Source organism: Monodelphis domestica, chromosome 4 (genome assembly GCF_027887165.1).
Source record: "Monodelphis domestica isolate mMonDom1 chromosome 4, mMonDom1.pri, whole genome shotgun sequence".
In the NCBI taxonomy this organism is placed as follows: Eukaryota; Metazoa; Chordata; class Mammalia; order Didelphimorphia; family Didelphidae; genus Monodelphis; species Monodelphis domestica.
The window spans coordinates 439,076,745-439,102,821 of record NC_077230.1 but is presented as its reverse complement, the minus strand read 5'-3'; the positions used below and the strand labels follow the sequence as shown (position 1 = coordinate 439,102,821).

General features: G+C 40.4%; 2 protein-coding genes across 4 annotated transcripts in view; one reads left to right on the top strand and one right to left on the bottom strand.

Annotated features, from left to right (window-relative positions):
- The window catches only part of LOC103095550 (T-cell-interacting, activating receptor on myeloid cells protein 1-like), a 94,850-nt gene that overhangs the window by 62,467 nt on the left and 6,306 nt on the right, over positions 1 to 26,077 (bottom strand). The gene's annotated exons all lie outside the window — the stretch shown is intronic.
- On the top strand, positions 1,504 to 25,642 carry LOC103095254 (tripartite motif-containing protein 12A-like). 3 transcript variants are annotated; one of them, XM_056825790.1, is made up of 3 exons: positions 1,504 to 1,582; positions 23,324 to 23,452; positions 24,498 to 25,203. In XM_056825790.1, exons 2-3 carry the CDS (start codon positions 23,422 to 23,424, stop codon positions 24,911 to 24,913), a joined length of 447 nt encoding a protein of 148 aa, XP_056681768.1. In that variant the 5' UTR covers positions 1,504 to 1,582; positions 23,324 to 23,421; the 3' UTR covers positions 24,914 to 25,203. The 3 variants fall into 3 exon arrangements, with proteins under 3 accessions (XP_056681768.1, XP_056681767.1, XP_056681769.1); XM_056825791.1 differs by lacking the exon at positions 1,504 to 1,582 and adding an exon at positions 25,311 to 25,642 and having other exon boundaries at positions 23,209 to 23,452; positions 24,498 to 24,874; XM_056825789.1 differs by lacking the exon at positions 1,504 to 1,582 and having other exon boundaries at positions 23,202 to 23,452.

The following is a 26,077-nucleotide window of genomic DNA, read 5'->3' as shown; positions in this document are numbered from 1 at the left end:
TGTTAAATTGAAAAGGTTTTGTACAAACAAAATGTTGCAAAGATTAGAAGGAAAGCAGAAAACTGGGGGGGGGAGATTTTTATAGACAGATAGAGGTCTCATATCTGAAATATACAGAGAACTTTAACAAATTTATAAGAATAAGAGCAGTCCTCCAACTGATAGGCAAAAGATACGGACAGTTTCTGGATTAAAAAATCAAAGCCATATATAGATAAAAGAAAAAGTGCTCTAAATCACTACTGATTAGAAGAAATGTAAAACAAAACAAGTCTGAGATATCTTCTCATACCCATCAGAATGGCTAAAATGCCAAGAGTAAAATGACCAATGTTAGAGAGGATGTGGGAAAATGGGGTAACTAATACACTGTTGGTGGAGCTGTGAATTGATCCAATCATTTTGGAGAACAATTTGAAAATACTTTTAATTTTTATTTATTTTTTTGATCATGCAAAACACCCTTAACATTGGTCATTGTGGTTAGAGTGCATTCATACCAAACCTGAGCCCCCAAACAAAACAGTAAACACACTGATGTGAACTATATTATGCTTTGATCTGCTGCCACCCAACTCCCACAGCCCTTTCTCTGGAGGTGGACACGACTCTTCCGGATTGTCCCAGATCTCTGCATTGCTGGGAGTAGCCGTTTTCACAGCTGATCAGTGTAGAATGTTGCTGTCACTGGGTACAATCTTCTTCCAGTTCCTGCAGATCTTCCCAGCTTCTTTCTGAAACCATCTTGCTTATCATTGAATAGCATCCATCACCAACACGCATCACAATGTGTACAGCCACCCCCAGTGATCGGCATCCGCTGCATTTCCAGCTCTCTGAGCAGGCTGCTTGCGTTTTAACTCCCGGATAACGGAAGGAGAAGTGAGGAGCACCAAGTCATCCACACCTACAGATTTCCTACTTGGAGAATAAGCTGTGAGTTCCCGACAAGCAGCTGACAAATGGAAACAGACGATCTCTCTATCTGTCTCCAAGTCCCCGGAGGCGGGGCCGAGACCACAAGGAAACCCTATTCACACTTTTTAAAAGAATACAGCATTCAACGTGTTTCCAAATACAAATATAGCGGCGTTTTCAATCAACGTAAGAAGTTAATCAGTCTGAGGCTCTCGGAAGGCGCGAACTTGCAGAACCCATTAAGTCAATCAGTGGGCCGGACGCGGCGCTAAACACGGGGCACACAGGCACAGCCAGCCCTGCCTTCAAGAGGCTCGCAGTCTGGTAGGGAGACGCTGCTTTAAAGGAGACTGAAAAGGGAGGTGAAGGTGACTAGCCATAACGGGGGACGGGAGAGGGCAATCCACTGGGGAAAGTATTTGAAGAGGTCGGTCAATATTTTTTATTCCACCCCTTTACCTTCAGTCTTAGACACGCTACTAAGACTGTTTCCGGAAAGCTGGCGTTCTGATTGGCGAGTTTGGAAATCTGCGCTCTGATTGGTGAGTTGGATAAACTGTGCTCTGATTGATTGGTGGGTGGGCGTGGCGGTATTGATTGGCTATATATTCCGGGCGTGCTTGTAGCCATTCCGAGATAGAGATCGAGGCCCAATTCGCCAGAGGTGAGTATGGGGACCTGTTCTTCAGCGAGCAGGTCCCAGGCACAGGGGCGGTGTTAGTGGGGTAGAATATGTGGGAGCCGGGGGCGCGGCAGCAAGAAGAAGCCGAGGAGGCATCTGCGAGCGGGATTCGGCGCTCTGCGGGGTGAATGAGCATGCGTACTGGATTAAAAACCCGCGGTTCAGCCAGCAATCTGAATAGAGCTAGGCCTGGACAAGGAAGGTCCTAGGTTCGAATCTCCCCTAAGACATGTCCCAACTTTGTTACCCTGGGCAAGTCACTTACCCCAATTGAATAGCCCTTACTGCTCGTCTGCTTTGGAACTGATATTTATTGCTTCTAAGACACAAGGTCAAGGTTTTTTGTTGTTGGATTGTTTTGGGTTTTTTTGTTTTTGTTTTCATTTTTAAAGGACCCTTTTGAGAATGGCAGAAGGCAAAGAAAGAGGCAGGTAAACAGGGGTCAGGGTGGAGGTTAATACTCCACCTAATACTCAGATTCCCTAGGTCTTGGGAAAGGATTTAAAACCCCACTGGCTGCTGCCCCAGGGTGAATTGAGGCTGCCTGGGGCAGGTGGGGTGTATATAGCTTTCAGCCGGGATGGGAGTGGTCGATCTCCTCTAGTAGAATCCATGGACTGTAGACAGACTGGACCATTTCCGGTTCCAAAAGCCCAAGGGGTTGGGGAGAAGCACTCAGACCCACTAGACTGAGCGGCCCATGGTATCCTTTGGTATCCCCCGCACACAGCCCTTGGCGGGTGCTTGAGAAATCCTAATTGGTTCCTGCCTGAGGTCTAATCACCAAGGGCCTCTACTTTGTGGCTGTGACTCAGCCACTCAATGAGGGAAATAAGGAGGGAATTCTCCAGTGAATGGGCAACTACATGCTTTAGTTACGGTTCTTAACTATGACAAAAAGCCCTGCTATCAGTATTTTGGAGTGTAGAAGGCCATTTTTCTTTATCAGTGGCTTCCTTGGGAAATAAGCGCAGAGGTAGAGTTCAAAGGGTGTGGACATTTTAGCCACTTCATTTACTGAATTCCAAATTGCTCCTCACAATGACTTTACTATTTGTAGCTCCACCAGCAAAGTATCAGTGTGCCTGTTTTCCCACACTACTACCAACATTGACTTTTGACATTTTGGGGTCTTTTTTTCCCAGTTCACAGGGTGTAAGGTGAAACCTAACAGTTTTTTTGACTTACATTTTTCTTATTATTAGTGATTTGAAGCATTTTTTCCATGTGGTTGTAAATACTTTGCAGTTCTTTTGAGAACTACTTATTCCTATTTTTTCACCATTTGCCTATTGGGGAATAGCTGTTCGTTTTACATGTATTTTTTGTATGTCTTGGATACCAAATCCTTTATCAGAAATACAAATATTTTTCCATTCTACCCTTTCCCTTATCCTAAACACATGAATATTGTCTGTGCAAAAGCTTTTCCATTTCAAGCTATCCAAGCCATCTCTTTTATCTTTTGTCTTGCCTTTGGTTAAAACTATATCTCCTTCCCAGCTGGTATAGGATCTGTTTCTCTTGTAATTTTTTGTAGTATAGTCTTTAATATTAAGGTATCTATTTTTCCAAAACTCTTACCTTCTTTCTTGGAATCAGTTTTTCCTTGAATATGAGCAAACAACTCTCTTTTGAGCCCCTGTATCCCTTTGTCTTATTACCCATCGTGCTTTGTCAAACACCAGACTTCTATCTACTCCCTTTACTCAAGCCCACCATCACTGCCTTTACTCCCCTACAAATATGCTATAGAATGAAAGTTGAGGAAATCATGCAACAATTTTGACAGGGTCAGTGATAAAATTATGTTAAATGACCTGAACTGGGTCCTTATTGCTGCTAAACAGTCCTTTTCTTCCTCCCTTATCAACTACTGTCCCATTCCCTGTGGTGGTTCCCCTTTTCTACTGTTCTCAAACCTTCCATGGTTTCTACTCTCCCTACCATCTCAGCTGAGAGCATGACCTCACATTTTACTGTAGAATATTGAGGCCATTAACTGAGACTTCCCTCTTCTCCCTTCTTATATTACACCATTCAGATGCCTTCTGCCACTATTTCTTCCTTTAACCCTGTTCAATAGGTGGTCCTTTTTGCCAAGGTTACTTGCAAAATTCATCTTATTCCATCCATTTCCTTCAGCAGAGTTCCCCCTTGTAATTGACATTTTCTTGCTTTGAAAAAAAAAAAACAACTCATTCCTTCTACCTTAGAGTCACTACTAAGTATCAATTCAGAGGTAGAAGAGTGGTAAGGCTATTGGCAGTTGGGGATAAGTGACCAAGGCCAGATTCACCTCCAACTTGGGACTTTATCTTGGACTAGAATTCTGACTTGAACTGCTTCTGGTACAACTGCTCTTGGATCTTCTCCTGTTGAGTGAAAAAAAAGCTGACCCTCCTTTCCTGGCTTCTAGAGAGATTAGCTCTCACCTGCCTGGGTTAAAGCCTTTCACCACTGGGCCCTCTGGCTGAGATTTTTGGAGCTCTGCCAGAGTGCAACCACATGCTGAAGCAAATATTTAGTGTTAGGTTTGATATCTTATGCCTTTTACAATTCTCAATTTTTACTTTTCCCCTTTTATTGTAAATAAAGCTGCTAAAAGGTCATTTTCACTTGAACTGTATTAATTTTTTTGGCAACCACATTTTTTTATATGTAATCCAACCATAAATTTAATCTCTGCAGACAATAGATAGAATGTGGTGTTGAAGTCACAGTTTTTCCTTTGGATAATGAAGAGAAATAGCTAACCAAATGAAGGCATCTTGACCCGTTAGTCCATTGAAAATGAAGAAATAAGAAATGGTGCCTCTGGTGTATTAAAAAAAGATAAAAGAGGGAAGTTTATACCCTGAGGGAAGTTTGGACTTTTGGTATGGAGAGGCGGAAAGAGAGGAGAACCTCCTTCACAAAGCGGGGTTCAGGGGAGACAGCAGATATAATGAGATGGCTCAGAGAGAGGAGAGCGCATTTGAAGATTTTCCCCCTTCTGCCTTCCTTCCTTAGCTAAAGCTGCTCTCCCCAATTTGTTCTTGTCCCTCTTCCCCCCCCCCCCACTACTCAATACCAAAGGGTCTCCCCTTGATCTGTTCACTCACACTCAGCTTGGGGAACAGATAACTTTTAATGTCAACTCAATCAGGTAATACAAAAGGAAACAATGGGCAAGGAAGCATGGGAAAAGGGAAGTGGGAAAAGGGGGTCCCTGTCTCTGTCTAAACCCTTTCCCCTCCCTCCTCGAGTTTGGGGAAAACTCAGGCCTTGGCATCCTGAGCCCCCTGAAAGTCAGGTTGACTCTCCTCTGGGTAACAGGAGCTGAGGTAAAGTCTACTCAGGTTTCTCTTCAGAGAGTCCCTTCAATTGGGAAGTATTGGGGGGTGGGGGGTGGGAAGATTTCCATTCACCATCAGGAAAAATGGTAACCCTCAGGAGAAAGTCTTTTTCCCAGCTTCTCTCTTCGGCTTCTCAAGACCAAGAGCCCCTCACTGCTCTCCCAGCCAGAGTCTTCTCCTCCTCCAGATTCCACTCCTGGGGCCCCTGATCAATTTCACATATTCTTCAGTTTGGCACTTTTTCTCTAGTGCCTGCCTCTGTCACACTGGAGAGTTTCAGTTGTTATCATGGAAAGAGGAATAGAAGGAGAAGAAGGAAAGACATGGGGGCTAGGATGGATGGGATGACAATAACCATGGAATAGCCAGTCTTTGTATCTCCGTTGAAGGTTCATAAAGCATTTTTAAAAATATTAACTCATATCATCTTTGCAACAACCCTGAGAACCAGGTCTTTTTATTATCCCCATTTTGCAAAATCTTTGAAAAAAAATGAGGCAGGCAGAAGTGACTTACCACAGATCATATAGTTAGTAAGTGTACGAAGCAAGATTTGAACTTTCTAATGTCCTAATAGCTTGGTGGAACAGTGGATAGAACACCAAGTCTGGAGTCAGGAAGAGCCGAGTCCAAAACCATCCTCAGACCCTTAACTGGGTGATCCTGAGCAAGTCACTTAACCTTGTTTGCCTCCGTTCCTCATCTATAAAATGAGGTAGATAAAGAAATGGCAAACAATTCAAGTATTTCTTCCAAGAAAGTCCCCATATGGGGTCAGGGATAGTCAGAAGGGACTGAAATAATTCAACAACCAGTACAACCTCCTGACTCCAGCTCCAATGTTTTCTCTACTGCACCACCTAGCTGCTTCATTTTGTATTCTATTTTTTTCATCTTCCATTTTTGTTTTCTTTTTTCCATAGTTTTATAAAATCCAGACAATTGTATTCTCTGGGATCATTTGGATTATTAAAAATTGGCAATGTAAAAAAATACATATAGCAATCCTCATCCCATATGATCTCCCCCCAAGCCTCTTCCCAACAAAGAAACTATGGAAAAGAATAAGGGAAGGGGAAGTATGTGTTTGAAACCCAGGAGGACCATCTCTTCAAACTAACGGATAAAATGAGAAGAAAGAGTTGGGACTCCTCTCTAGTTTGGTGTTACCAGTGACTGTCTTCATGACCAAAGAAAATCCAGTCATGCTTTGTCTCTGTCTTATTTATCTGGCCATGACAACACACCTTGGACCTGTCTCCAGCCCATAGTCCCAACCTGAGTCATCACAAGGCTCTCTAGTATCTCTCCTTTTTTATATCAAGCTGCAGCAAGAGCAGCAGTGATCATAAGCAGCAAATAACTGCTTTATCCAAGCGACTCTTTGTCTTTTCTAGGATACATAGACTGAATGGATTGGTTGACCACAAAGGAGGGGATGCAACTCAGTAATTTCTGAGGCTACTCCAAGTTCTAAACCGAGGGTCTGTGATCCTAGAAAATATAAAAAATTTTAAACTGTAAAGTAATTGTCACATCTTACTTCCCCCAAATCTTTTCTCTACTTGCCTATTTTAAGGGGGGAAATAAAGGAAAACATTCTGTTTGGAAACAAGTAGGACCAGCTCTGCAAAGAATTGAGAAAACTATTATGTGTTGCAAGTAAAACCCACTGGAATTGCATGTTGGCTCTGGGGGTTGGGGGGTGGGGAAAGGGGAGGGAAAGAACATGAGTCATGTAACCATGGAAAAATATTCTAAATTAATTAATTAAATAAAATTTTTCAACTTAAAAAAATAGTATGTATTGGGGTTCCGGTATTACTAGGGATTTGAGATTGGTCTCCTGCCCCAATACCTTCATGGCCCTTGATAATCAAGTGCCTTTTTGTCTTTGTTTTACCACCCTAATTCCTTAATTAGCATATGTAGGTGGCATATGGGGTAGACCACTGAAGTGGAAGTCAGAACGACCTGAGTTCAAATCCAAATTGGAAACGTAGCAGTTTGGAAGTCTTGGAAGACTAGCAGTGTGACACTGGGTGAAGCACTTGACCATAATCTACTTCAATTTCCTAGGGTTGTTATGAGGATCAAATGAGAAAATATTTGTAAACTGCTTTGCAAATCTTAAAACACTATATAAATCATACTGCTAACTGTTGATCCCTCCTCCATCGGGGAGTCTCACTGAATCATAGAATTTGATAGCTTGAAGGATCTCAGCTACCATCTAACCCAATGCTGTTAATTTTTATGGTTGGACTAAATATTTAATTGGTTGCCAGGGACTTAATTTCCTAATCCCAAAAATGAATTACTAAAATAAAATGGAATTTATGGTAGTTTATTTTACAATAGAGGGAATATATTAAGGAAGAGAAAAGGGGACACAGCGAGTGAGAGAACAAGCAAGCGAAGTCCAGCTTCCTCTGACCCAGGTAGCAATTCTAAAGGCCCAGCCAGGGGAAAGGAGTCTCAAGACGATGGGCCTTTCCTGGAGGCTCACACCTCCAGAAAGGACAAGGAAGGAAGTCAGCCTTTACACTCACCACGGTGACCATCTAAAAAGAAAACAGTCTGAGGTCTCACACAGGAGCTCCTCCAGGGTTGAGTTCCACAGCCAAGTATGTCTCTTTCAAACTCCTAGAAGACCAACAACCAACAATTCCCAAAAGACCAGCCTTCAACATCCAATCTCATTCAGGCCCTATCTCTTTCTTTTAAAGACCTTTTTTCTTGCATAACTTCCCCTAATTCCATGTCTACCAATCACAGCTGACGCTTTGCTCTAGGACTGTCCAGAAGGCAGTTAGTTAATTCTAATTCGTTACCCACTATCACACACATGGATCATAGACTTCCCACTTCATGATTAAGTGGGAGATTTATACCCTTGGTGATCAGATCTAACATGGGCAGATCTTCCCACTCAACTTCAAGTACTGTGCTTACATTTCTGGGGATTAAATCAACAAGTAGACAGGGGATTACAATTCAATCTTCACAATCAAGGAAGAGCTAAGTACCTTCATTTTTACAATCAGGGGAGAACCAAATCCAATCTTCACAATTCCCCCTAATGATCATTGGGAGACTAGTCTCCCCATTGATCACTTAACATAATTATCTTGTAGCCCTAAAAACTTCTAACTACAGATGTATACACTATTTCGCTTTCTAAGAGGAAATTAAAATAGTTAGAGATAAGAAGGAAATAGAAAAGAGAGAAAGCAAAACCAGTATTTTGCTAGGCTCATTGACAAAAAGCCAAATTAGGGGGAAGTCCCCTTTGGCAAAGAAGTGTATATTTACAATAAATGCTCAGTCTCCCTTTGTTCAATCAATTGTACCCCAAAGTTCATTCTGGATCTTCTTGATGCAGTGTAGGTTTCTGCAAGCTTGTTCGAAGAGTTCATTCTCTGTATTCAAGGAGTTAGCAAACTTCTTTTCCTGAAATTCTCCTCAAACAAAATTTTAAATCTTGGATTTAAAAAAAAATAAAAATACAATACAATCCCCCCCCTGAAGAGGGTATTCACCAACAACCAGATCAACTCAGAGTAGTTGAGTTATGGATGTATGAGTCAGTTATCAAAAGAAAAAACCAAAAACATAAAAGAAAAATGGAGGAAAAAATTAAGTTTTTGAGAGAAATAAAAAGTCAAAATCAGAATCAAAATATCAAAAACTATATAAAATTTCTGAATTAAAAAAGAATAAATTTATAAAAGGCTATTAAAGTAAATTACTGTCCTACAAATCTGTAGGGGGAAAATTGCAGTAATGTATTTACCCATTACAGGAATTTGTCATAATATAAGAGAGGGGAAAAAACACTAGATTTTTGTGTAAAAAGGGAAGTGTCATTTCCTGGTCTGATATTTCATCATTTCTCAGGGATAGGGGAGCCAGGCTAGCCAATTGTTAGGTACATTCATAGAAAGTATTTTACAAGGTGTGTGGTTCAAGGAGTCCTGCATCTTAACATATGTCAAGTGCCACATCCTTGAGTCTCACATTAGGTTCAAGTCCTTTCATATTGGCAAGGAGTTCATCAATCCCACATGGATTGGTTGCCTTTTGACCTGTGTGCTCTTTTGGCACTTTTCAGGTTAAATCTGTGATTCTATGGCACTATGTAGATAAAATCTGTGCTCCTTTTTTTTATCCCATTTCCTAGAATCAGACACAATCATAAATCACAGTCCCATAACATTTATCAATAAATGGCAGCTTTCCACAGTCTAAAGCTTTTGGGGTATGCATTTTTATGCTAAGCAAATGGATATCTTAGCTTATTGCAAAAAATCAAAAATAGTTATAGAAAATAGAAAAAAATTTCAATACAATTACATTTACATTTGCTTCAAAAAATGAGAGAAAGAAAAGGAAAGGAGTGAAAAAAATGAAATACTGTATGCCACAAATAAAGTACAATAAAATAATACAGATCCATCAATAGGGAAGTCTTATAATCAATAGTTAAATACAATCAATATAATCAATTATTCTTTATCAACAAAGGGTACTCATTTTACATGGCTACAATGAATCCATGAGTCCCTCTCCCCAATTTTAATAGCTGTTGGTGTAGTTAATAGGACTTGGAATGGTCCATCATAAGCAGGTTCAGTCAAGCCACTACATTTGAAATTCTTTATATATACACACTATCACCGGGGTTTAAATCATGAAGGAAGAAGTCTATGGGGCCTGCTTGAACAGCAGCTCCAGAGTCATGGAGTTCTTGCATTTTTGTTTGTAATTGTCTGATATATGTAGCAATAATTATATCCCCTCCTAACAATGAGGTGTAGGCAGGGGTAAATGGTTGTGCCTGAATAGGTGGATGTCTAAATAGCATCTCAAATAATGAGATGTATAAATTACCTCTGGGTCTGCTTCTGAGATAAAATAGGGCCAGAGGTAGAATTTCAGGCCATTTCAAATGAGTCTCTATGCACAATTTTCCAATCATAGTTTTAAGTTCTTTATTCATTTGTTCAACTTGGCCAGAGCTCAGGGGATGATATGGTATATGAGATTTAGGAGTTATCCCCAAACATGAATAAATTTGTGATAAGAGTGAATCGGTAAAATGAGTTCCTCTATCCAAGTCAATATGTGCTGGTAGGCCAAAACAGGGAATAATTCCTTTTAAAAGGACTTTGTCAACAAAAGCAGATGTGGCCCGAGCAGTAGGGAATGCTTCAAGCCATCTGGTCAGCTGATCGACTATGACCAGACAAAATTTATACTGTCCAGCTTTCAGCATAGAGATAAAATAGATTTATAAATGTTCAAATGGTGGATAAGTGAGAGTACATCCAACAATTTGCTTTTGCCAAAAGGCATGTTGGTTAAAGGCCTGGCAGGTAGGGCAGGCTGTACATACTTTAGAGGCTATAGTAGTTATATCAGGGGTTATCCATGCCCTTTTAACAGAGTCCACGATGCCCTGAGTGCCAAAATGACCATTTTTATGAATAGATTGACAAATTTGTCGATAAAAAATAATAGGGAGCAGGGGTTTTCCTTCAGATGACACCCATACTCCATTACTCTGTTTGGCTTAAATTTTTTGCTTCCATTTTCCCACTTCCTTGTCATTATAGGAAAGGGATAGATCCAAATCATCAGTAATGTTAGTGGCAAAATTAATTCAGGTCCTTCTAAGGCTGCTAGTTTGGCTGTGATATCTGCTTGGTTATTTCCCCTGGAGACATGGTCATTGCCACCTGTATGTGCAGAGTAATGAACTACAGCTATGGCTTCCGGCAGCTGGAGAACAGAAAGAATTTCATTAATAATTTCTGCATTAGATATAAATTTTCCAGGTGAGGTTAAAAATCCTCTTTGAAGCCATAGCATGCCAACAGCGTGACATATGCCAAAAGCATAGTGGGAGTCTCTTTAAATTGTGACTCTTTTATCCTTTGCAATAATACAGGCATGTTTCAATGCTATGAATTATGCACCTTATGTGCTTACATTTTGGGGTAAGGAAGCTGACAAGAGAGTATCAAATTCATTAACTATTGCAGCTCCTGTATAGCACTCACCATCTCTCAAAAATGAAGAACCATCTGTAAATAATATTAAATCCAAATTATCCAATGAGGTGTCCAGTAAATCATCATGAGGTTTATCAACAATGGACACTAAAGATGTACAATCATGTAAAGGTTCTCCAGAAGTTGGCCAATTAGGAAGCAAGGTAGCAGGATTAAGTGCTCTACAGTATGTAAACCTTAAAATTTCTTAGACTTGTGAATGTTGGAAATTTCACCATTGGAATGTGAACCCCATTAGCAAGGGAGGTTCCTCCTCCTCCCTTCTTAAGATTACTTTAGGACAGAAACCTTTTGCTGAACAATGGAAAGGGCTGCAGCATAGATCAAAATTTAATTATTCCAATCTCTACCCTACTCAGGGTAATAGGATTTAGGAAGGGCTGTAGCAAAGGATCAAGATTTAATTATTTGAGAATATGACCTTCAACATACATGTGCAAAGCCACAGACCTCTAGGTGGTCCTGGGTTAAGCTAGAGCCACCATTGGCACAGGGAAGACATGGACAGTGATTGGTAGATGTGAGAACTGAGGGGAGGGAACTTGGATGGTTTCCTTAAAGATAGCAGGGTCTGAGGACTAAGGGGTGGTTGAAGAGGTTTTGCTCTGAGAGGTTGTGCTCTGAGAAGCTTGCTCTGAAGAAAGCTGGAGGTGGAGGCCCCTGAGACTGTTTCTCCATTTTGGTCACGTGAGTGATAGGGACTGATCTCTTTTCTTTGCCTCAGCTATCTAAGGGCTGGGGCCTTTTGGCCCAGCCTAAACAGAAGGGATATTTAAGCCCTATTCCCTTCTCTTCCCTTTCTCTCTCTCTCTCTCTCTCTCTCTCTCTCTCTCTCTCTCTCTCTCTCTCTCTCTCTCTCTCTCTCTCTCTCTCTCTCTCTCTCTCTCTCTCTCTCTCTCTCTCTCACCTTTCTTCCTCCTGTTTGTAATTAAACTCCATAAAAGGTTGACTGCTGACTTGAGTTTTCATTAAGGAATTACATAGCTGAATTCCTTGGCGACCTTAAATTAATTTATATCAGTCTTAAAGTGATTTCCTTGTCACAAGTATTTACTGTGATGTGTTCATTGTTTAGTAGTGTTATTTCATACCTAGTAAATGCCTGTGTCCTATATCTTAATAATAATGCCTCGACCTCATGTGGGCACATTATGGTCAGAGGGCATCCCAATACCAGATTGGATGATTTGGTTACTATTAAAAGCCTTAGCAGCTACTCCTCTAAGGCATGGTGGTGCTCCAGCAGCTACTGGATCTAACGTGTCTGAATAATAGACTACTGGGCATTGAGGAGGTCCTAAAAGTTGAGTTAGAGCACCAGAAGCTATCCCTTTTTGTTCACTTATATATAGGGTAAATGGTTTATCATAATTTGGGATGCCTAGAGCAGGGGCAGACAGGATAGCCTGTTTCAAATTTGAAAGAGCTGTTAGTTGTTCCATTTCTAAGTTAAGTGGTTCAGGGATAGAGTTTTTTGTAAGTGATACAAGGGGCTTAGTGATTTCCCCATAACCAGGGATCCACTGCCAACAAAATCTTGTTGCTCCAAGAATTGCCCTCAATTTCTTTTTAGTGGTAGAAGTTCTTAATTTTTGGATATTTTCAATGCGCTTAGGAGAAATTGTGCAGGTACTAACAATTAAAATAAATCCCAAGTATTCAACTTTTGGGAGATACCACTGAACCTTTAAAGTCCTTTGAGATCTTGTGCCTTCTTTTATGTAGTTCTAGAAGGAGGTGCTTACTATTCTCTTGGCATGCTTCGGCACCCTGGGTATAGTGTGGACGAGCTCCGTTTTTTATATATTGTTGTTTGGTATTTTGTTGTGTATGTTCATTTGTCTCAGTTTGAGCACTGTCATTATTCTGATTTGCATTACGATTCCTATAGTTATAATTATTTCTATCAGTCCTAAAGTTGTGATTTCTATGGGCAGGGCAGGAGGTATGGGCAGAGGGAGGAATGGGTTGGGGTAGTATGGGGAAGAGGAAGTGGGGTATGGGAAGGGGTGGTTTGAGAACTAGGAGCCAAATTGTGTAGAGCAGTTTGGGACAGAGACTCTGATAATGATGAAGTGTGGAGAAATAAATCATTCCTATTCTGGGATGTTATTGAGTTCCTTTTAACGCTTTTCATAAAAGCCACAAGCTCTCCCAAACTTTCCTGTATAAACTCAAGCTGAGTATTTTGTTCCACATATTGTTGAATAATAGAAGGAACAATTGGTCCATTTGGCTGGGAAATATGTTTTCCAAGGGGAAACTGACGTAATTCTTCTATTTTATTCTCTATCTTATGTATGGTATTTTCCAGGTCTCTCTTAGAGAAAAATAGATAAAATATTACATCTCCAACAATTAAAATCCCAACCAGGAGCTTAACCATTGCCATATGTTCTCTGGAATGAGCCATTTCAAGGAGACAAGGAACAATGCATTTCCAAATTTGGTCTCAGTGCTGAAAAGCCAGTTGTTAAGTAAGTTGTGTACTAGCTCTAACCACATGTTCCTAAACTCAGTTATTAAGTTGCCTGTAATTTTGCTTTTTTCCAGTAGATCAAGCTATTTCTTAGGAACTTATCTTGTTATAAATTTTCTTTTCTTTCTTCTGGCTAGGCGTTTGGATGTGGTTCTATTCACAGCCTTAATCCAATCAATTATTCTGGGTGAAAAAGCAATCCAGCCAGCTAGTATTGTCAGTGAGGATAGGTTAATTGGGTTGTTTGTTTCCTAATGCAAGGGAGATTTAGAAACGGCTCCCGCAGCTAGGACTTTAGGACCCTGTTGCTAAGATTAAAACAGCGGTGTTTTATTTAATTCAAGGAGGGGGAAAAAAAGAATTTTGAACTTACTTCTACAGCTGATCAAAATATGCTATTAAAAGCTGACTTAGGGATAGTCACAACAGTAAAGGAAAAGTTTAGGAAAGTTAAGAAGATTGAGGATATTTCATCATAACTGATGTGGTCAGCCAGATTGTTAGATTTTTATGGTTGGTGTGAATATTTAATTGGTCACCAGGAATTTAATTTCTGAATCCCAAAAAAGAATTATTAAAGTGAAATAAAGGAATTGATGGTAGTTTATTTTTACAGTACAGGTAAGATATTAAGGGGAGAGAGAGAGACAGAGTCAGAGACAGAGAGACAGAGACAGAGACAGAGAGAGAGAGACTCACCACATTGTCAGTTCATTCAGATTCCCAGAAGACCAACCTTCAACAACCAACCTCGTTCAGGCCCTGTCTCTTTCTTTTAAAGACCTTTTTTCTTGCATCACTTCCCCTAATTCCACTACATCTACCAATCATAGTTGATGCTGTGCTCTAGGACTGCCCAGAAGGCAGTTAATTGATTCTAATTCATTACCCACTATCGCACATGTGGGTCACAAACCTCCCACCTCATGATAAAGTGGGAGATTTGCACCCTTGGTGATCAGATCTAACATGGGCAGATCTTCCCACTCAACTTCAAGTACTGTGCTTACATTTCTGGGGATTAAATCAACAAATAGACAGGGGATTACAATTCAGTCTTCACAATTGTGACCTCAAAATATGGGTATCAAGACTGTGAATTGCCCAAACTGTAAAGATAATTTTTAGCATCTTGATTTTATATCAAAAGTAAGTGGTCGCCATGGGAAAAAATCCCAATTATGAAATACCCAAGTCAGCTGGGTTTTATGGAGATTTTAATTAATATAAATGAAGGAATTAAGGAAAGGAAAAGAGACAGGGTAAGAGGAAATAGTAGGTAAAGACTAGGACCTAGGCCTTTCTCTTTAAGAGAGAAACAAAGTAAGTCTTTAATCACCACAAGATCTTTCCAAGCAATACTATAGTGTTCATAGACCCTCCAATTCAGCTACCAAAGCTGAACTAATTTGAACTACCCTTGAACTGGTTCAGACAGCTCCTTTTTAAATAGAAATTTCTCTTGTGTCACCTCCCCTAAATTTTTATATCTACCAATCACAGTAGAAACTTTTCCTAGGACAGCCCATTCTTAGTTTTTAGTTCTCACCTTCTCTAGGTAGATTATATTTTCTGAGTACTTCTCACCTCTTTGCTAAGCTTGCCCCTTGTAAGTTGCTTGACCTTTTAGTGATTAGTTTGACCTTCATAGGTACTTAGCACCCTTTTGTATTAGATCTAAAAATAGACCTAGCTTAAGGACTTGGCCTCACTATAAGTATAGGTTGGGAACTTTTTCTCATTGTTTCATTGGGAGTTTTACAACTTTATCTTCACCTAAAGTATGCCTAAGTATGGGTGGAGTAATGTAAAGTTTTCACATACATTCCTGACTAAGTACCTCCATTGTTTAAAATGGGGAATAGCCTTAACCAAATGTTCTAAGGTAGCATCTGAGAAATTTTAAGATTCACACAATCAAGGAAGAGCTAAATACCTTCATTGTTACAATCAGAAGAGAGCCAAATCCAATCTTCACAATGCATAGACCTGTACCTATACACCAGCTATCACCCTGTCTACTGACCCATTAAGTGTCTCTATTGGTCCAACAGGTTCTACTTCTATTGTTCTGGGAACTGCATTTTCCTTGTGCCTGCCCTTGGTCCTAGAGACTCCTTTCCAAGTAGGGCGTAGACAAGCTAAAGTCCACTAAGGTCAAGCAGGATGATGAGATGACTGGAGAATAGGGCATGATATACCACAATGTTTAGTTCCTTTGATCTCAGTGCAACACCTCTGATTAGATGGTCTAAGATCCCATTAATATTGCTGTTGTTTCTGTTTCTTCTCCTTCTGTTTGTGTTTCCCCTACTTCTGCTTTTTTCCTTTGCTTCTTCACTTCCTCTTCCACTTTCTTATACTGTTGATTCAAATTGGCCCATTAAATCCTCCAGAGCGTTCCTAGATGAGTTTCCAACAAGCTATACTGCACCATCTTCCATTTATGAGGTTACTTTTTTAAGTCTAGCACAGATAGACCCATTATACAATCCATCTTATTATAGTCTTCCAGTATTCTGATTGAAATCATTTTTAGTCTTCAGTTAGTCATTCAACATGTAAGCTTTGCCCTCTCCTCCTTTGGCAATCTTCACAGAATGCTATAATTGGTTTCTCCTCCTTTGGCCATCTTCACGGAATGCTATAATTGGTTTCAAATGGACCATGTGTCTATTTGTGGCTCCTTAACCCTGTACTTATGAAGCTGAATTCTGTAATGTTAGTGTAGATCTGTGTGTAGCACAGATATACTTCAAGTTCAGTGCTAGGTATTTGAAATAATCATAACTATGCAAAGGTAACTCAAGTCTCCAAAAACGAGGTACTCTACAAGCAGACCAAATAGAAACCACATAGCAAACAGCAAACAATTTAATTGAACTATAATAGAAAAGTAGAGTAATTAGATGCCCCCAGACTTGGGACCATTGGCTTCTTCTAGAGACTTGTGCTACCACAAGTCAATACATAAGAAACAATTCACAAATTCCCCAGATTTTAGAATCAGAATCTTTTCCTTTCTTTAAACATATATATGAATGTGTGTTTGTACATATATATATATACATATATATATATATATAAACATATCAGTGACAATTTTAAAATTCTACAATACCTAAGAAGACATCCATAGGCTGGTAACCAGAAATTATCCAAACAGAATACCTTCCTTTCTAAAAAGCTTATTTTCAATTAACAAAAATTTATTATCCCTCCCTCCCATGTTCCTGCTCTGAGAAAAAAGAAAAGCTTATAACAAATATGCATTGTCAAGTAAGAAACAAATTCTCCCATATTGCCCAATTATATATCAGCAACCTCAATCTATGACCCCTCTGCCAAGAGATAGATCATGGTTGGTCATTTTGTTAAACATAGGGCACAAGCCTTTCAAAGTTATTTGTTTTTCATATTATTGTTGTCATTGCAGAAACTGTTCAGTTCATTCCATCTTGTAGCAATTCACATAAGTCTGAAACCATTACTTTCATATTTTCTTATAATAAAATTAAATACATTCCTATATCACAGTTTGATCAACCATTTCCTACTTGATAAGCACTCCCTTATTTGGCAATTTTTAGCCACTACAAAAAAATAACAGCTGATAGAAATATTTGTGTTCATATGTGTCCTTTATCCTCTTACTTTGATCACTAACCTGGCTATCATTTAAAGATGAGAAAAGAGATTATTTACTAGGGAAATAAATATTTGCTTGCCAAAAAGCAAGAGAAATGAAACACAAATTGCCCAGCATGAGAAGAGACTGAGATGCTTTATGAGATTAGACCCTAGGAAAACCAGCATCAGAAAGAGGGAATCAGAAAGCAAGCAGGAGAAAATTAATTTTAAAAAAAGATGAAATTATCAAGTGGATCAGAAGAAATGAAACTCAATTTAAAACTTCCAGTGTAAGCATATAAACCAATAGAGAAGAGATTAATAGCAGAAGTGTCCTCTAAAAATGGTAAAAGAATTCAGGTGTCTATGAATAAATATTGTAAGGCAAAAGAAAACAAGTCAGCCTCTGATTGGATAGAGGAGCCTGTGGATTCCCAAGACAGCATGGAACTACAAGAGGACATTCATGAATGGTTTAAAAAAGAAATAAGAATTGTGAGGACAGAATTTATGTCCTACACAAGAGAAATATTTGACAGAATAGAAAAACTTGGATCCATGGTGGCAAGTCTCACCAAAGAAACAAAAGAGAGGATAACCAATTGACAGTGAAATTACAAGGAAGAGAATGAAAATCAAGAAGAGAAACAAAATTACAACTCAAAAAGAAAGTACAATCTAATCTACATGGAATCAAAGCATATTGTTCTTGAAGATAACAAATTCAGAAATATAGCACTCCTTGAAGAATATTACAAGTCAAAAAATCCAAATTCCATAGTGGAAAACAAGAGGCAATAAAAAAAAATCCACAGATAGCATCCTGAAAAAAAAAAAAAAAGACCCATGTTGCAAACTCCAAGACCCACAGAGGATAAGCTTAACACTTCTACTAACAAACAACAAATTCTATAAGCAACCAGAAGAAAGGTCTTCAAATGGAAAGGAAAAGAAATTTGAATAATACAAGACTTTTGTATCCCCTGGGAACTCCAAGAAAGAATGGAATAATGTGTTCCGATAAGCAAGATAAAGTTAAAGTATACCTACCCTGTAAATTTGAGGATAACCATAATTGGGGGAGTGGGGGAGAGGACTATCTAATTAAAAGGGATCACTCGAAACATTCCTAAAAGGAAAATAAGACCTGAAAAAAATTATGTAAATCTCAAATACTCAGATAATGGAAATACAAGAAAGAAATAAAACAACTAAGAAAAAGGATAATAAAATATGATCAGAGAGGTCATTAAGATACTTCTTTCTGAATGCACATAAGGATATCAAGATATGAGCTCAAATTGCATACAGATGAAGAGGGAGAAACAGAACAGAAGTATCATGGACTAGCCCTGTCAATACTTTGTAGGGAACTGTGGCAGAGAGAGGATGAAATGACTGAGGAAACAAAGGTTTGAACTTCTGAACATTTTGATTTATTTAGCAATGCATGCCATTTCCTAACAAACTAGGACCAGACCTCTTTCTCAGCTTCAGGCTGTACCCTGAACACAGAAGGAGTTAGTGTACATTAAAAACAATCCAGTAAGGCCAATTAATTGAAATGAAACAATACAGACTTACGTGATATGATTTCCAATTGGTTGAAAGATTAGGGACTTTCCAACTTGGGAAGGGAAGAGTAAATAGATTCAGTTCCCTGAAATCAGAAAAAGAGATGTCCCTCTTCCCCCATGTACTTGTAAATAGTCAAAGAACATGGAAACAATAAATGACTAATCAGCATGAGACCAGTTTTCAGATAAGACAAATGGGTTGCTTGAGATGTACATTTGTGAGGAAATTCCTTACATCAGTCTCTGGGTCTGATTGACTTGAATAACCACAGTCCTTAGTTAAGGATCTCTAACTAGCAGATCAAAGTGGTCCAGCTTCACAGCCATTCAGGAACAGGTTCAAACAATACCATAAGGTTTTCTCTCAATTCATACAGTTGAATAAAGATTTCCTACAAGACAGAATTTGAATTAGACCCATAACTGGAAAGGGAACCAATATTGAGTCCTAAGATGGAGTCAGTATGGTTCACTCAGTTCCCATAATTCACCACTTGCTGTTCTAATCCACTCAATTCCCTCAGAAGCTTGAGTTCTCTCAAGAAGAAGAGCCCAAAGGTGAATAAACAAGGATGCCAAAGGAGGAATTTAAAATGGGAAAAATAAAAAGAGAGATTTTATCTCAGTGGTGGAAAAAGGAACCAATGGAGAATGCTCCAATGTGAGAAGAAAGATATTCTATAATGAGAGCGGAGTTTTCTTACAAAATGTATGATTGATAAGGATTTGGTATTTAGAGATATCACTCATTCTCCTTTAGGAGAAGAGGAACCAGAGCTGATGTGGGCAACTAATTACCCAGAAGGGAGGGAGAGAATGGATCCAAGGAAGAGATTTTTTAAATATATTTTTTCATTCAATATTTCCTAATTACATGGAAAAAGTAATATTCATTTTTAAATTCTGAGTTCCAAATTCTCTTCCTCCCTCCCATATCTTCCTCACCTTGTTGTCCTTGAGGAGGCAAACAATATGATATTGATCATCCATGTGAAGTCATGCCAAACATATTTCCATATTAGCCGTGTTGCAAAAGAAAATACACACACAAAAGAAGAAAAATAAAGTTTTAAAAGTCTTCAATCTTTTCTCAGAATTCATCAGTTCTCTCTATGGAGGTAGATAACATATTTCATCATGGGTCTCTTGGAATTGTCTTGGAGTATTTTCTTTTTTAAGAGTAGCTAAGTCTTTCATAGTTGATCATTCCCAAGGAAGAAGTTTTCAGACAAATGAGGAAAAAAATGACCAAGAGAACAGATATCAATAATAAACTGCATAACTGGGGACACAGAAAAATTCCTGCCATGGAGCAGTGGTCTATAATTTGCAGGAACTTTTGCTTCTAAGAGTGAAGCACAAGAGAAAATGGAAGCTGGGAGCAAGCTAACATTAAAATTGTTTAGAAGAAGGAATCAGAGAGCTAAGGTGGCTCAGCAGATTGAGAGGTACATCTGGAGATGAGAGGAGAGGTCCTCTGTTCAAAACTAGACTTAGCTGGGTGACTCTGTATAAGTCATTTAACCCCCATTGCCTAGCCTTCACCATTCTGCTTGCCTTGGAACCAATACTTAGTATTTATTCTAAAACAGTACATAAGGAGAAGGAACCCAAAATAGGTTTCTTAGAAACATTGATTCCATAAGGAATATAGAACTTGAGGGGAAACCAAAAAACCACAAAAGCCATGAATAAAATGATAAATGTCTAAAATCAACAGAAAGGAAAAACAACGAAGAAAAAGAAGCAAAGCAATCCTTTTTAGAAAAAAATACAAAAAAATAAAATTTTGAAAACTAATGAATACACTAATGAACTGCTGGTGGAGTTATGAATTGATCCAGCCCTTCTGGAAGGCAATTTGGAATTATGCCCAAAAGGCTTTAAAAGAATTCTTGCCCTTTGGTCCAGCAATACCACTATTAGGTTTATATCCCAAGGAGATTTTTTTTAAATGGGAAACGACCTGTTTGTACAAATATATTTATAGCTTCTCTTTTGTGGTGGCAATTAAAATGGAAAATGAGGGGATGTCCCTCTATTATGGAATGGCCGAACAAATTGTGGTATGCGATGATGATGGAATACTATTGTGCAATATGGACTGATGAATCGATGGATTTCTATAAGAACTGGAACAAACTACATGAGCTGATGCTGAGTGGAATAAGCAGAACCAGAAGAACATTATACATAGTAACAGAAACATTGTGGAATGATCAAATGTGATTGACTTTGTCACTAAAAGCAGGCAATGATTCAGGACAATTCTGAGGGACTTATGAAAAATAATGCTATCCACGTCTAGAAACAGAAATATGGAAGTAGAAATCCAGAGGAAAAGATATGATTTATCACTTGTTTATATGAGTGTATGATTTGGGGTTTTAATTTTAAAGAATTACTCTATTACAAAGATGAATAATGAGGAAATGGGTTTTAAGTAATAATATATGTATAATTCAGTGGAGTTGCTTGTCAGCTCTGGGAGGAGGGAAGGGAAGAGGGGAGGAAGACAAGAATCATGTAACCATGGGAAAATTAAAAAATCTAGTGAAGAAAATGAGTTGAAAGGAAGGAGAATTTTACTTGACTTTTTGATGTTTTCTCCATCTGTAAAATGAACTGGAGAAGGAAAGAGTCAACCACTCCAGTATCTTTGCCAAGAGGATCCCAAATAGGGCTGGGAAGAGTCTGATGTGACTGAACAACAACCATTTCTCATTGTTTCCTGTTTCTCCTGACTCTACTTGTCTGTTCCGAATTATTTGCTTGCTCATCACTAAATGCTTATCTCTGTTATCTTTGCCAAGAAAACCAAGAGTCAGACATCACTGAAGCTACTGACTGACTACAGGATTGGTTTCTGGGACTTCTGGAGCTGTGGCTATAGTGCCCACAGGAGCAATTGTTCAGCTACATCTGTAGAGTGGTTGCTTCCCAGGCATGAAACAGTCTTCAAGCCCTTGGCTGTTTCCATAGCGGTCTGTGGGGAGATGGTGATCACAGGGAGGGTGGGGAGCTGACTTGCCCAGCACATGCTGCCCCATGTCTCTTCCTCAGGGTGACTTAGTGTTTCAGTTCATCAGCAGTTGGTTGGGATGACTGGCCTCTTCTCCACAGTAATTCCTTCCCCAGATGAAGCCTGTGAGGTTTCAGGGCTTCTTTTCACAGCTGTTTCTAGGTAGGGTATCTCCTCCTGGAACCCAGTGTCCTTCCCCTCCATCCCACTGTTTGTTACTCCTAGCATGGAAAGGCCAAGGCCCTAAAAGGCGAGACTCCCATACTTCTCTAGCACCAAATCCCTGCATATTTCCTTCTTTGAAAAAATATTTCATTTTTTCCATTATGTGTAAAAACAGTTTTTCACATGGTTTGAGATTCAAATTCTCTCCCCTTCCTCTTTTCCCTCCCCACTACTGAGAAGGCGGCAGTTTGGTCTATGTAATACACAAGCTGTTATGCCAAAACTGTTTCCTCATCAGTTGTGTTTTCAAAGAATACACACACAGAGTAAGCATAAGTCTGCTTTGATCTGCACTCAGATTCCATCAACTCTTTCTCTGGACATAGATGGCATTTTCCATCCTTTGTCCTTTGGGGCTGTCTTGGCTCTTTGTACATTTCCTTCCAAGGAGAGGCCAGGTGCCCCCACTTCTCCAGGGTGTTGCCCACAGCCATGTTCTTATTTGTTTAGACCCTTACCTCCTGCCTTAGTACCATCATTCTCTCTGCTCATTTGTACGTCAAATCAGCCACTTCTCTGTCCTTCAAGTGTAAGACCATTGCTTTGGCAGAGAGAAACGAGAGTGAAGTGATTCTGGCATTGGCCAAAGTCCATCCCATTCTCTCGTTTCCTCCCAATAAACGTTTTTGAGTTGTCCTCATTTTTCCTCAGTGGATCCTGGGTATAAGCAATACCAACCCATTTTGCCTGCCCATCCTACATCCTTTTCTTTTTTTAACCCTTCGGTCTTAGTGTCAAATCTAAGACAGGAGCACATGGGACTTGGCAGTCATGGTGAAGTGACTTGCCTATGGTCATATAGCTAAGAAGTGTCTGAGGTCACATTTGAACCCAAGTTCTCCCAACTTCAGGACTGCTGTTGTATCCACTATTCCACTTGCCTGTACCCACAGCCATATTCTTAGAAACCAGATTACTGGTGGTTCTCAAGGCCTTCAGGAGCACAGGAGCCATCCTTTCCTCAGGAAGACCTCTTCCCTGGCAGAGGCAGAGCACTCAGAAGATAGAGCCAGATGGCCCAAGGATGCAGCCCCAGAAAGCCATCATGAGAGAGGGACAGAGACAGACAGACAGAGAGAGAGAGAGAGAGACAGAGAGCGAGCACGGTTCTCTTTGATCCCACAGGATAGAATTAGGAGCAAGTTTGGTAAGACATTTAAGCTCAATGTGAAGGAAACATTCTCAGAAGGGCTGTTCCCCAAAGCAGAAAGGATTACCCCAGGAGGTAGTGAGCAGAGCTTATAGGAAGAATTGACACAGAGGCTGTATAGCACCTTGTGAGTGAGCTTCAAATGGCATTGGTTCCAGAGGTTTGGATTGCAGCAAATATACGTAGTGAATCCAACTGACTTTCCAGAGCTCCCACTTCCCACAGGGGAGAATTTCTGTGGCCAGAGAAGTGGACTGAGGTGCCAGAGCCTGGGAGGCAGACTTTCCTGAAGCTGGAACTCTTGAAAGAAACACAGAGGAGAGATGGAGAAAGATAATAGCCCTGTCATTGAAGGTGAGTCCCTGCAGGGACAAGTTCTGGTGGATTAGGCCCAAATCCTATCCAAGCCAAGAGTCCTAAGAGTCCATCCTGCCTTAGCTGAACTCTGGAGGATGGGCTTCATTCATGTTTGTGGAATGGACTGGATGAACTGAAAAGAGACTGGATAGTGGCAAAGATCATGAGCTGGAGGGACCACTGCCAACCCCCCAAACAGAGGCAACTTTTCTGCCCGAGCATAGCCACCAAATGCCTGGGAGGCACCTGGGCATTTTATCCAGGGTTAGCCTTCTGCACTCAGAGTCCTTTGGAGCTTTGGCTCGGTGCTTATTCCCCATTGAGGGCTGGGGGGAGGGGGGAATTCTGGAGCATAAAGAACAAACAGGCACACCCTGCTTGATTTTTGATAGAGAATTTTAATGAGCAAGTACAGTGAGGAAGGAGTTTTCTGATGATGATGACAACAACAAGGAGTAACCATCAAAGCTGGGATTCCTGGTTCCAAATATGATTCCCATCCTGCTCCATCTGACTGCCCCGTACATACCTCTGCGTGGCACTTGAATACCAGACTGAGTTCTGAGTTTGCTTTTATGGTGACTCCTTGTCTCTGCCCCTCTTCAAAGGGGCCAATCACAGTTTCCAAAATTGCCTAGCACTTCCCGGGGGGTTCACAGTTTCCTGATTGAACAGTTTCTGAGGATTTGAACTCTTAAAAGAATTGACAAGTTTCTAACTTATTGAGGTTACAAAGGGGTGGAGCTCTCCAAGTATCTTGCTTGCATCTCACCTAGCACTAAGCAGGGTATGAATTCACTAAGTGGTTTTGGTGCTTCTCCACCTAGTTCAAGCCTTTATTGATTCAATCAAAAGGTAGACAAAAGAGAGTTAATTCTGTCTTCACTATCTAGTGAGGTACCTAAGTTACTTTTAACTCAGGATAGACAATAGAGTTAAAGAATTCTCTTTCACACCCTGGACTTTGAACAGAAGGGAGAGCATGGTTGAAAGGGAGCTGTCTGTGGTGCTAATTTCTCCTTCTGTCTTCTTTTTCATGTAGAAGCTAAGATTGACTGGAGACTGTCTAAGGGCCTACAGGACCTCCTCACCTGTCCAGTCTGCAAAAGTTATTACAGTAAACCTATAACCTTGTTTAGTGGCCGCACCGTATGTCAGGCCTGTGTTCCCCTAGGATGCCAACCGATCCACATCAAGACCAACTGGAGGATACAGAACATACTGAACCTGCTCAAAGTGTTGAAACCAAGCCTGGAAGAGCCCCAACCTGTCTCAGAGGAATGGTGTCTCAGGCATGATGAACCCTTCACCCTCCTCTGTGAAGAAGACAAGCAGAGAATCTGCCAGGTCTGCAGGTTCTCCATCCTTCACAGGGGCCATACCTTGACCCAACTACAAGACCCAGAAGCATGTCTGGAGGTAAGTTGGCTGACCAAGCCAGCTTCTAGGGAGGGGTGAAGAAAGTGAAGGTTGCTTTTCAAGGTCAAGAAGACATGGGGACTATGTGAGCATTTGTAGGAAAAGAGGGGTTCTCTGGATTGTGGGGGCTCCCCTTCTATCTCCCAACTCTGAGCCTTTGCCCAGATTGTCCTACCTCTCTACCTCAGCTGCTTAGAATCCTTAGCTTCTTTCTAGCTCTACTTGGCAGCCACCTCTCATAGAAAACTTTCATCTTTTCTCTGTTCTAATATTCTATTCCTACCTATCTGGGTCCATACTGGATCTTTCTTGATAAAACAGGCCCTTTGAGACCAACTCTGAAGGAACTTGCATCCTCAGCACCCCAGCAGTGTTCTCCTCTTCAGAGGCCACCAATCAATGCTCTTGTATTCACTTATTCCTTTTATTCTCTCAGGTTCCTCCAAAGAAGAGGAGGACTTAATCCTGCTTAGACCTGTGGGCCACCACTGAATTCTCTTCCCCCGGCCTCTCATAGAGAAGAATACAGGAACCACCACCATCCATCCTGTGTTCAGTCCACCCCCATCCATCCCCTCTGCTGTCCTCCCTGGAAAACAAGGCTCAGTTTCCCATTGACATCATCATGAGGAAGACAGAATCCAAGATGGAAGAAATCCCTCAACTGGAGCATCTTCCCAGCCTAGACTCAATGGTTGACTCAATGCCTGCCACCTGCTGGCCTGTTTGGTGACTAACATCATTGAATAAAGCTTCTTTTCTGACCTATTGGATGTTGTCTCAGAGTTCTAAGATTTGTCTGTGAGTGGTTTCATGGTGGGGAAGAGCAGCCTGGGTTCTTTCAGCCAAACGATGGGCCATGAGTGCCACCCACAAGGAAGCAGGTGATTAAACAGAGTGCCAAGGACTTGGTGGAAATCACACAGTCTAGACCATCCAGCGAGCTGTATATGCTGGTCACTGGGTCATGGGGAAGGCAGGGAAAAGTTAGGTGCAGGTAGAGGTCCTCTGATCCCCCCTCTCTGGCCCAGAAAGCCCACCTTTCCCAGGACCATTGCCTTTCCCCATACAAGCTGCACACCCTGCCTTCTGCTGTGCCCTGGGGTGATTACTTCTCAGGCCAAGCCAAAATCTGCCCTTTGTCAGTTCCACCCATGATCACAGTGTGTGCCTGCTGAGAGGAGGCAGAATCATCCCCATCCC

Excerpts from the sequence above, each read along its gene's own strand:
- LOC103095254 (XM_056825790.1), top strand. The coding sequence starts at position 23,422 with ATGGAGAAAGATAATAGCCCTGTCATTGAAG. Across the intron at positions 23,453-24,497 it reads TAATAGCCCTGTCATTGAAG|AAGCTAAGATTGACTGGAGA; the intron begins GTGAGTCCCTGC and ends TTTTTCATGTAG.